Source organism: Taeniopygia guttata, chromosome 1 (genome assembly GCF_048771995.1).
Source record: "Taeniopygia guttata chromosome 1, bTaeGut7.mat, whole genome shotgun sequence".
NCBI classification, from domain to species: domain Eukaryota; kingdom Metazoa; phylum Chordata; class Aves; order Passeriformes; family Estrildidae; genus Taeniopygia; species Taeniopygia guttata.
Genome location: NC_133024.1, coordinates 64,704,344 through 64,716,971, shown reverse-complemented (window position 1 = coordinate 64,716,971; position 12,628 = coordinate 64,704,344). Strand labels below are relative to the sequence as shown.

The following is a 12,628-nucleotide window of genomic DNA, read 5'->3' as shown; positions in this document are numbered from 1 at the left end:
AAGTTTCTTTTTTTCTGCCTCAGTCAAGAGGACAATAACAAGAAATTATTCACAACTGCCTTCTCTCTTTTGTAGCTTCTTTACTCCTGCACAGGATCTGGAGTTTTATTATTGTAGAATATGAATGTGTAATACCACTGTCTTCATTTCCACAGAATAACTAGACTCTGCTTTCAGCTCAGCATTCTGGTCACTATAAATGATCAGTATCAAGTTTTGTCCAGAATAAAGCCTTGCTTGTGTTGTCATAATTTAACTGGAAAGGTCAGGATGAGAAGCCTCTCTGTCTGAAATGAAATAATAATGAGGGATGAAGGAAAGGAATGGAATTGCATGGGAAGGTGGGCATTTACAGAACTCCCGTCTTCTTGACAGAAGGAGCAGGATAAGACAAATGAACAACAAAGAGCAGAGAAGAATAGACATTTGGAGCTTTTGTTGTGGAGGAGGAGGAAGAGAAAGGGTTAGAAAGGCAGTCATTGGGAGCCTTATAGAAATGAAGGAATTACCATAGGAACAAACAACTCTGGTGGGGTTAATGGAGAGAAATTATATTTGTGGCCTTCACAGAACTCCAGGGGATTTTTTTAGTCTTGACGTTTGGGACTTATTTTTAACCAGTGAATTCATTGAGATATTGCATAGGATAATCTAGTTAGGCATCTCTAAACAACAACGGAGGCTTTATTTTACATACTTTTGACTTGTAAAATTTAGCAGACTTCTAAATTCAGTTGATGGTGTATTGAAAAGTACTACTGGCAATTTTTAGCCTGGCACACCTGGAAATTCAGTCTTTCTTGCTGTAACACACTGCCTTTCACATGTGGAAACAATTGTAGCATCCCAGACAGAAGCAGTGGTTTTGTATTTTTTTAAATGCCTGTGAATTTTTGTGGCTGGCCAACTGAAGGGTGATAATTGTAGTTTTTTTTTTTTTTCTTTTTTTTTTTTTTTTTTAATTCTTTTACTTTATCTTTTATAGACTTCGAAAATCTGCAGTGGTTCCAGTGAGAAGACAACCTGTATTTAAAAATTCCGAAAACTTTTTTATTTCTTCCTCAAGAAAATGTAACAAATTTATCTATGCTTTAGAAATTGTTATTCATTATTGGAGGTAGTGCACTTTTAGAATCCTAAGAGCCTTTTTAAAAAGCATTGTGTGTTTCATGAGTTTCCTCTGTATAAAAAAATAAAATCCAACAGACAACCGTACTAAAGGTCTAAAAATATGAATTAAGATTTCATCATCCTGGCTTGTATTTCATATGCAAAAGAGAAAAATAAATTAGTCAAAGGATGACATAATGGAAACACTTGGCTTAAAAGCAAAGGCTCCTGAGTAGGGATGACAAGAAATATGTAAAAGCTAAGACTGTAATGGTGTGATTTTTTTTTTTTAAATAGAAGACAGAAAGATGCAGGCAAGAATAGCTTCTAAAGGAGTATAAGTAACAAGAAGAGCTTGAATTTCCTGAAACTTTAAACCAGCACTACAAACTCAGAGTTGGTTCAAAGAAGAAAGCAACAGTTTGGGCAGATGAATCATGTTCACTCTGAACATGATGTTCAGAGTTGGGTCTTGCTGAGGCCTAAGAGTAAGGACTTTTTCTTAGTAACAGGAGTTATGCATTGAGGAAATGCATCTGGTTCGATTTGGTTTGCTTTGCAAATACAAACTAGGATCCATCTGCAATTTTGTATGTTGTAATGCTTTGATTATCATCCTATAAAGGAGTAACACAGAGGAGTAGTATCAAAAGGGAAATTGCATGTTGCAGGTGTACAGTTTAGTAATTTGCATTGAATAATCAAAATGTCACAGAGAAGTTTGTTCCATAGACCTAAACATTAGATGGGAAAGTTCATCTAGACTGGCCTCTCACCCAACAAATCACATAGAGCTTTTGCCATTTAGCTTTTTGAATCTGACCATCAGGGTTGGTGTCTGAATAATGAAGACGATATGGAAGTGTTTCCTTATATAGGTAGAGTTTAGGTGATAAAAAATTATTTCAGACAGTCACCTTAAATATTTATAGTCCAAAAACAACAACAACAAATTCTTTTCTTTTAAAAGAAATGAACGAATGTCTTTGGAAAAGATGAAATTGTTTTTCAAATTGAGAGGAATCCTTATTTCTGAGGTTGCTCTTTAGGTGCTTATTGAAAAATGATTTAAGGGCAATTTTCAGTATCTAAAAATAAAAAATCCTGATTGCCTAGGTTTCAAAACATTAACTATATGTCATTAAGTTACATATTTGATGAATATTGACTCAGGCTATTATATCTCTTAGAAATTAATTTAGCAGTAAATATTTTTTTTATCTTTTCTCTCAGTGACTTAATGATCAAAGAAAACAATATTTTGTTTTACAAACTTAATACACATTTGGAAGAATGATGACAGAGCAATGATTTCATTTGGCATGACATCAATGAACACAAGAGTTTCAGTAAACGTTACCAATCTATATGGGACAGAAATAATTACAAACATGAACGTAAGAAATATTCTGGTTCAACTGAATACAATAATGGCATGAAATGTTTTTTATGTGGTGGATGACCTCATTACTTTCTAAAGCTACCTGAAGAGGGAGAGTGCAGAGGGAGATGCTGAGCTCTTCCCTCTGATATTCAGGGACATATGAAAATCGTTGGAAGCTGTGCCAGGGGAAGTCTATACTTAACATTAGGAAGCTTTTCTTTCCTGAGTGTGGTCACTCCTAGAGAGGTGACCAGTGCCTGAAGCCTCCCAGTGTTTAAGAAGCATTTGTATGATGCCCTTAGCAATGTTTTTTATCTTTTGGTGGGCCCTGACGTGGTCAGGCAGTTGGACAAGATGATTGTTGTAGGTACATTCTAGCTGAAATATTCAAGTCTAGGATAGACTTTGCAAAAAAGAAAAGAAATCTCGAATGTATTTGTAAACGAAATTATAAATAAATATATTACTTTCTTCAGTTCTGGGATATGTTTAGGGTTTTGCACAGCGTGAGCTCTACGAGCAGAGGGATGATCCCTATTTGCCTTTGTATACAGGCAAAGAGCATGGAAGAAAAGGCAGTGGAATTGTTTGTCATGGACTGGGAGCAAGATCCACGTTTGAAAAAGTTATGAGAGCTGTAAAAAGAAAGTGATGAAATGAGCAGTCTGTCCTGAGAAGCCCCATTAACATAGACTTTGTCAGAGGAATATGTCAAATCTTTTTGCTTAAGAGTAGAACTTATTTTTTTAGGTTTTATTGTACTTTTATGGGAGAATTTTGTTATATCAGTGCTAAATTCCTTTGTTCTGGGCACAGTTGGAAGGGACTGTAAGAATGAGAAAAATGATAGGATTTTCCTTTTCCTCTGGTATAGTTAGGAAAGGAGGAAAGCACCTAATTCTTAGATATCAGCCCTTTTCAGTCTAAGGAAGTTCTCCGCAATTTTTAGGGGAATGAAAGCATTTGTATTCAGGCAAGTGGGAACTTTACTAGTGAGAGAATGCATGAAAGAGTAAGGAACACTTTAAGCTAAACCTATCATACCTCCTGGATATTCATCTTTATGGTATTTTTGCTTCATCTGCTCTGTTTTTGTTTGTGAGATGTATTGAATTTATTTCCCACTTGCAGTCCGTTAACGAAACGCTTGCTTAAGCTGGCAGCGTTTAAAATATTTTTTTGTCATGAGAGTCATATTGGATACCAGGGCCAAGGATGAGAGGGAGATATAAAGGTGAAAGAGGGAAGAGCTAGGTATCACAATTAGTAGCTTCATGAGGTAAATGTGAGAGGTAGTAGGCAGCACTCCCTGAGACAAGCAAGATCACTGATGTGACTCATGCCTGTAAAGAGAATAGGAGATCTTACCTTTCACATTCTCATTCTCACAGCACTCTCTCCTTTCACAGGGGAATGAGGAAGAAGTTCTGGGGTGGACAGCTCTGGGGGGAGCTGAAGGTCAGTTTTGAGCTGTTGTGTTCTGCAAGGGAACCATTTAATTGCACACAAGATCCAGTGAGATACCTCCTGTGAGGAGAACGAGCTTAAGGATGCCCCTTCTCCATTGTTAAATTAATAAAGTAGTGACCTGTGGAGAAAATCCATTTCAGTGCCCATCTTACAGTCCCTTGAGTATCCTGATTAAATAACTGACTGTATTGAAACCTCCAGAGCAGTTGAGTCATTGCTTGTGTTTAAACTACAGCACTTCTTTCCTCCAAACATACAGTAATAAAATGGAATTCAATACTCTTAATCAACTTATCAAAAATCCTGAAGATACTGGTGCTGCTTAACATCTGTAGATGCAAAGAAAAAAGCAATATCTCACACCACTAGTACAAAACAAAAACACTTCAAGCTGTTTATGTTACCCACCAAAGGGCTGTCAATCTTATTTTCTCTGAAGAAGACAATGCTTGGGGGCTGCTGAACCTGCTGACAGCACAGGAGGGAGAGTACATAAAGGATTCCTATGTTTACTTTGATGCAAAAGTGAAATAAACTTTCAGGAATGGCAGTGTTGGATGACTATTGCTGCTATTGCTGTAGTGCATATTTCTCTAATGCCTACAGATTTTCACTCTTCATTCGACTCAGTCTCCATGCACAGGGAAAAATGGATTACAGAAAAATCTCAATGTGATAACAAGGAATAAAACACATCAGGATTATGGGAATTAGTAGTAAGAAGCCTGAACGTGTTTAAAGAAATAAAAAGTAATAAAAAACATAGAGAAAGATAAAAATTTTAGAAAGTTTACTGATCATTGTGGTAATCAGTGAAGATTAATAAAACAAGAGTACCTCAAACAAGAATAAAAATATTGTCTATCTGCAGTGCAGTCTGATTTTTAGGAATTTCTTTCTTCCCTTCATTATTTATAGTAAAAGTGCTTGTGCTATTATGTTTCTTGTGTTAGGTAAATCACCAGGCATCTCTCTCAGCAAAGGGGATTTTATAAATGACATAGACTGTTAATATCTTCCTTGGTGATTTTATCTTCATTTCTAAAGAACCTTTTTAAAGAAAGAGTATGTTAAAGATAAACTGCTTTATGGCTTACCCTTTTTGCAAAGGTGTGTCAGCAAGCAAACAAAACCTTAATGTCTGTGATGTTTCACATGAGTCAGTTCTAGCATTTGCATTTAGATTAGGACTGTACTTCTGAAATGAATATGCCAACCACCCCTATTTGCCACACTTTCATTCAAGCTGTAGAGCAGCTTTGGAGTGTGTGAATTGGCTCCCAAACCATAAAAGCAGAGTGTTCCAGGAGCTCAGTCACTCTTGGGGTCTGCAGCCCCCAGTGGAGCCAGGCTGGTGGGAAGATCCTGCTGTGGACATTCAGCAGGACTTCCTCAAGAGGAACGTGGCTTCTTCTCCTTGGTATACAGTGGTAGAATGTGTGAATAGTTCAAAGTTGTATGTGGGAAAGTATGGACTGGACAGTAGGAAGCACTTTTCTGAGAGATTGATCAGCCACTGGAACAGGCTTCCTAGAAACATGGATGATGCCCCAAGCTTGTGAGTGCTTAAGAGGCTTTTGGACAGTGCCCTTAACAACATGATTTAGCTTTTGGTCAGCAGTCAGGTGCTGATCAGGGTGATTATTGTAGGTACCCTTTAACTGAAAAGAATCCTCTCCTCTCCTCTCCTCTCCTCTCCTCTCCTCTCCTCTCCTCTCCTCTCCTCTCCTCTCCTCTCCTCTCCTCTCCTCTCCTCTCCTCTCCTCTCCTCTCCTCTCCTCTCCTCTCCTCTCCTCTCCTCTCCTCTCCTCTCCTCTCCTCTCCTCTCCTCTCCTCTCCTCTCCTCTCCTCTCCTCTCCTCTCCTCTCCTCTCCTCTCCTCTCCTCTCCTCTCCTCTCCTCTCCTCTCCTCTCCTCTCCTCTCCTCTCCTCTCCTCTCCTCTCCTCTCCTCTCCTCTCCTCTCCTCTCCTCTCCTCTCCTCTCCTCTCCTCTCCTCTCCTCTCCTCTCCTCTCCTCTCCTCTCCTCTCCTCTCCTCTCCTCTCCTCTCCTCTCCTCTCCTCTCCTCTCCTCTCCTCTCCTCTCCTCTCCTCTCCTCTCCTCTCCTCTCCTCTCCTCTCCTCTCCTCTCCTCTCCTCTCCTCTCCTCTCCTCTCCTCTCCTCTCCTCTCCTCTCCTCTCCTCTCCTCTCCTCTCCTCTCCTCTCCTCTCCTCTCCTCTCCTCTCCTCTCCTCTCCTCTCCTCTCCTCTCCTCTCCTCTCCTCTCCTCTCCTCTCCTCTCCTCTCCTCTCCTCTCCTCTCCTCTCCTCTCCTCTCCTCTCCTCTCCTCTCCTCTCCTCTCCTCTCCTCTCCTCTCCTCTCCTCTCCTCTCCTCTCCTCTCCTCTCCTCTCCTTTTCCTGTGCATCTCTGTTTCTGTTGTTTCACTTCTTCCTGGTAGAGGCATTGCCTTTAACCTCTAAAAGATAAATTATTACAATTATTACAATTTGTTACAATTTATTATTACAATTACTAAATTATTGCACCTAAAGAAACAGAATACATGGATTATTTAGTAGCATAGTTGTATTTAATTCAATTAGAATTAAGAAATAAACCCCCAGTGCTTCAGTGCAAATAATGTGCAAAGCAGATGTATTGAACTATTCATTCCATGGGAAACTGACACTAAGGCCTCATCCTCCAGCGTGCAGGGCAGCATCCCAATGTCCTTTTGAATGTGGAGTCTACTCTTAAGCATAAAAATTGGAAACCAATAAATTACTTTTTTTGAGCAAAAGACATTGAGGATATTGATCACTGTATTATTCATAAGATTTGGTTATCAGATATATTGATTTATTGACCAAAATGTATGCAAATATAGAATAGATATTTGGTTGTATTACTTTAAAATGACCATTATTAAGTCCTATGAAGTCGTGTTTTGTTTGAGTGTATAAATTAGCTTGTGTGAGATTGACTAATTTTAAACTTGGAATTGCCAACAAGTTTGCATATTTTTTTTCCTCATTCTGACCTAGTATTATCAAATAATATGCTAAGAGCCATTTTATTTTTCTGAATACATGATCGTATCCTAACAGATACTCCCTGAAGTGTCTGGAGTACAAATCTCATTTTATGTGTATTAAAAACAGTAGGGAACCTCAAATCAGCTCACTAAATAGCTTTTCTGCAACACCTTATTGAGGAAGAGGAAACTAATATAATTGCCATATTGCTGTTCTGAAAGCTTTAAATCTGGCAGCTACCGAATTTCAAGCTTATATTGTTTCTGCATGAAGGCCATTTGAAGGTGAAATGAGAATAAACTTGATTTTATTAAAATTTATATTAAATTGACTAGAATGTGTGTCTCAGGGAGTGGTGCTGCACTTTGCACACAATATTCGAGATCTGATGGGAGAAAAGGAATAGATTGATTAGAATGAAATATTTAAGACCATTAAATAAATCCCAAGTTTGATGATTTACAGCTCAAGAAAAACCGTGGTGTACACTTACAGTTTTCAGATTGGCTTTAGATACAGCCGGAGTCCTCTTGTAAACAAATCAATGTATTACATTATTATTCACAGATCTGTTTTGTACCTGCTTTTCATTTTGTGTCAAGTTATCTGATAGGAGGCAGCGGTAGGAATACCCTTGGGCCAGTCACTTTATCTCTGTGTGCTTATGTTTATCTTCTGAGTTATGTTTTGACGAGGTTTTTCTGTCCTTTGTGAGTACTGTGAGCTCCAGAGAGCAATACCAGCAGCAGCTGTGCGCAGAAGTGGTGCTGTGCAGACTATAGTCTGCAGTGCAGTAGCTGAGTGTTATGGGTATTTTTTAATAAACATTGTTCAGTTTCTTTAATGCTTCCAAGAGGTGTCAGTTTTACAAATGGTATTTTGACTGTAAAGGATAACATTACCATCCATGAGTGGGGAACAGGCAGTTGTCTTGTAAATGCAAACTAGCAAAAATATTCAATATTCTCTGAATAGCAAGGTCTTGGTTCCACATTTGTTCTGGTTACAAAAGGACTTGACATTAACCTAAATGTTTTAAAATTATGGGATCGTAGAGTATGTGAGCATTTACCAGCACATCTTCAGCTGTAAAATAACAGCTGCTTTTGATGGTTACATTTTGCCTTGTGTCCATCCCTCATAATCTGAAAAATTCATGTGAGTTTGTTATTGTATTCTGCTTCTCTTTCTCCTCCTCTATTGCTTCCATAAATCTATTTGAACTGAGAGGGAAAGCCTGCAATATTTTTTTGTGCAGAATTTACAGACAAGCAATCAGAATGTGCAAAGACTGGACAACATGAAAGTAAATGTGTCTATTAGAACTGGACTGCTTTGAAAAAAAATTAATAATTCATTTCAGTGCTCCTGTGAGAGAGCATAAGTATCATTTAAGCATCACTCTAAAGGGTAGGAGAGGAAGATCTGGGGTTTTTTTATTATTGCTGCCAAATACAATTCACACTCCTATTTCAACACAGAATTATTTCAAAAATTAAAATTAAATTAACCTTGATAATTATTTGGAAAAAAAAAACCCTGAAAACTGGAAATTAATTTTCTGAAAATATCAACAGATATATATGGGAGTATATATTACACTGATATATACTAATATTGTTAATATTAGTATTTTTAATTTTGAAAATGAAATTCACAAGCAAGCATGATTTCTTTCCCTTCTGGCAAATCAGTTCTGAAATGCTGAATGCAATCTAAAATGCTACATTTATGTGACTTGAAATGAATTTTTTCTTCCTGTATAAAAAATGTCTGCATGAGTGAAGGCATTTACACATTGTGTAAAGAGATACTGCTTGTATGGTACATATAGATAGCTGCTGTATGGACATATACACATATATACACATATGCCCACACAAATGTGTTGGTTTTGTATAAAAGTCATCTGTGATTTTAAATTAGTTCACCATGAAATGACGTTAATAAAACCTGAGATGCTCACAAGTTCCCAAGAAATAGTCTGTGCCTTGGAGGCTAAAGTTCACTCTGAATTAGTCAACAAATAAGAAATCACCTGTACCGATATAATTACAGCATCAAATGTGCTGCGGCCAAAATCTAAAGTCCTTCAGCTGCTTGTCTGGACTTTGCATTAAGTTTCTTTTTCAGCAAATGTTTGTTTGTGGTATTTCATTATTTACCTGTCAGTCTAGGGCATTAAAAGTGGTGGACATCAGTGACCTGATAGGAAATCTCTCTCTGACATCTGTTCTTACATTTATGCTGTGAAGTGGAGAAAAGCACAGGTTGGCTTGTAGGAATTACAAAATATGTACATTAAAAGGATTCTTCTGTGTCCTGAAGTATTTATGGTGCTTCTCACTGTTTTATGTCTGAAAGAAATAACAAAATTTAACAAGATAGTAATGGTTTTGGCGGGTTTTCATGTTAATTCTGTGTAGCCAATGAAAAATTCATAAAGCTCACAAGAAAAATATTAAGGGTCAGTAGTTCAGGCTACAGTATATATATAGGTACATAATGCAATGTGCATTTCAAAATCTGACAAAATCTGACAGTTTAGTTTTCTATGAATGCTTTATTCTCGATTTTACAAGGTCAAATAAAATAATACCTGTCTGAAAAATAAGGATCATTCTCTAACAGTATTGTTTCTACAAGTAACAATCTTTTGTCAAAGTTTTTAAGAGTATATCTTTGAAATATTTTTGTTTGAATGAACTGTTTCAGTAGCAGAAGCATTTCAGTATATTTTATGTATTCTATTACCTATAGAATTAGTCAAGATTTATTTGGAAACTAGACTTGTCCTAAAGAATGCATTTAAATTGCAAAGCCTGAAAGCCCATGAAAAAATGCAGTAAAATTAGGGATGAAATAAATATTTAGTGAATGTATGCAAGTTGGAAAGATTTCTACATTAGGCTTACTGTGCCTGACAAGGTTTGTTTCTGGCATTTTTTTGTTTTCACCTACTTATGTTGTTTAAATAGTACTTGTTTTTTTTACTATTGTATTTAATACATAAATTTTATTTCTCAGTTTTCTTTTCTTTCCCCTCATTTAAGATTCAAGAGGCTTATTTTATTAGAGACCCTCATACTTTCCTCCTTACAAAGGACTTTATTAAGGTATATATGTTCTTTTTAGTGCAAAAAACCCAAAACCTCTCTCAAGCCCTGAACTGCATGTCCTCACAGGTTAACATTTTCACATATAACGCCAGTTGCTGGAGATGAGAATGGTTAGTTGGTTAACTGAAGCATGCTTGAAAGGAGAAGCAAAGCTTGTCTACAAAATACTAACACTTGGATGAGTCTGCAGCCTGGGAGGAGAGCACCGGGTGAATTTTCTGGACTTTTTTCATGGCTGACTTGGGATATGCCTGCATTGTCACACAGTGTGTTGACCTCTCTCGTTGACGCATATTGCTCCTGACAGTCCCTCTCCTCTGCCCGCAGGCCATGGAGGCGCAGATACAGAACTTTGGACAGACGCCATCGCAGTTGCTCATCGAGCCCCATCCACCTCGGAGCTCTGCCATGCACCTGGTGAGACATGACTGCTGGCTGGGAATGCATTCCCTTTGAACCTTAGGGTCCCTTGTAGGTCATAAAGTACTCATTAAAGCAACACTTTTGATGCCCCCCATTGCCCATGCAGCCATTCTTGCTTTGGGTACCAACAAATTACAGGCATATAGCAGAACAAGGTGGAGGTGTGACTGGCTTCATTCAGTCCTGGATTTTCCTTACTAATATGGTATAAGAAGGTTCCATCTTAAAAATTATAAACTTGTAAAATACATATTTTCATTCTTGTTTTCGCAAGTGGTGGGAATGACTGCAGGCTTTCCTTAATGTATGTTGTTTTGTTTTAAAGGATACATTGTTAGGGGCTGATTTATGAACAATGTCTGCTTGACAAAAATGAAGTATTGGAGTTCAAATCCTGCTGGAATCCTCCTGCCCATTCCCACAGGAGAATGAAATGTATATTTTGAGTTTCAATTCAAACTCCAAAATTAATTTCCATCACATTCTTCTCTATCCTTCCTGGAAAGAATCGTATGAAACAGCCAGACTGAACAAGACAGATTTCTATGCCTTGAGTGCCTTTGATGAAATGCTTAGAGCTAGATTTTTTTTAAGCTTTGTAAATCAACAGTAATACATGCAGTAGTTTCAATTATTTTTTCTATCTATAAGGAAATCTCCCTATTTAGCTATACACTGTGAAAGTGCAAATTGATCTGGAAGTGGTTTTTGTCTTATTTTAAGTGTGTACAAGTCAAACTTAGGTAATATTTATTTTACATTCTTAAGATACGGATAATATATTTTTAGTAATTATAGGTGATAAGCAGAAAGGAATATTTGACCTTTTAGAAATAGTTATTTTGTTCTAACAGTGGCTTAAAAAAAACCCTTAAAACCAGTACTCAATAGCTATCCTTGTCCATGTACAAACAATTGTGTTGTTTCCAGAATCATGAAACAGGCTTAGGTTATTATAAACTTATTAGGTTACAGACTCCCTAATAAGCATATGCTTTACTTAGAATTAGATTGTCTGTGTTTGGAAGCTCTGTATTTCATGTAAGAAATTAATTAAGAAAAATATCTGTGTGTCTTTGAGTCATTCTTAAAGTTTCTTTTTTTCAACTGTGGTAGTTTAGAGAATTAATATTTATTATGTATTAATTGATTAACACATTAAGACACATCTCTATTTTATTACTATTACTACTGAATAATTTTACACTTTACTGTATGCTAATTAATGCTAATGGTAATTTTGTACCCTGTAATGATGACCCTTACCATACCTATTCTCTATTTATCCTCGTGTAATGTTCCAATAATAGCTTGTGATCTTGCTTTCCTCCTCATATAGAGTAGACGCACAGGTAGTGTTGTTTTCCCTGTATGTGCACATGCTTGTCTGCTCTTTTTTAACCTCGTTTTCCCTCAGACCTCCTCACTAATTGTGTTATCCCTTCTGTTTTCTTCTGCTCTCTTCTCCTTTCTACTCAACAGTGTTTCCTTCCACAGAGCCCTCTCATGTTTAAAGATCAGATGCAGCAGGATGTCATCATGGTGCTGAAGTTTCCATCAAATTCCCCTGTCACACACGTGGCAGCCAACACGCTGCCCCACTTGACCATCCCTGCCGTGGTGACGGTCACTTGCAGCAGGCTGTTTGCAGTCAATCGGTGGCACAACACAGTAGGTACGTCCTCGCAGGCACGCTTCATTCAAATTTGAAGACCTTAACAACGCAGCTTTAATTTTGACTGCAATTTAGCTCGCTCACCTGCCTGTGCACCAAAATTTACTGTTTCTTCTGGTTTGTGTCAAATAATCACAGCTTCTGTTTTCTCTGGTGTCATTCCTAGAAACACTCTCCTTAACAGCCGCACATCACCATGGCAGCCAATCGATTCGTGGTTACTTCAGGATCAACCTTCGATACAGTGCTTTTCAGGAGACTGCTCTTGCTCTCGACACAGCAAATATTAATATGTCCCAGGTTTCAGGAATGCATACTGACATGCTAGAGAGTGTATATCCCTATCTGCTGCTTGAGAGAGATTTCAGGATCTTGTTATAAACTTTCCTCTGGGTCACTGTTGGATTATCTGGGACCCTAAGCAAGCCTAAGCAA

General features: G+C 37.6%; 1 protein-coding gene across 15 annotated transcripts in view; it reads left to right on the top strand.

The window, feature by feature from the left end:
* The window catches only part of NBEA (neurobeachin), a 457,966-nt gene that overhangs the window by 422,511 nt on the left and 22,827 nt on the right, over positions 1-12,628 (top strand). For 11 of the 15 annotated variants that reach the window (XM_041719812.2, XM_041719807.2, XM_030274226.4 and 8 more), the window contains 2 exons: positions 10,423-10,512; positions 12,001-12,193. In XM_041719812.2, the coding sequence (XP_041575746.2) occupies positions 10,423-10,512; positions 12,001-12,193 (283 nt within the window). The remainder of the gene's footprint in view (positions 1-10,422; positions 10,513-12,000; positions 12,194-12,628) is intronic. The other 4 variants (XM_041719826.2, XM_041719814.2, XM_041719808.2 and 1 more) reach the window with 1 other exon arrangement.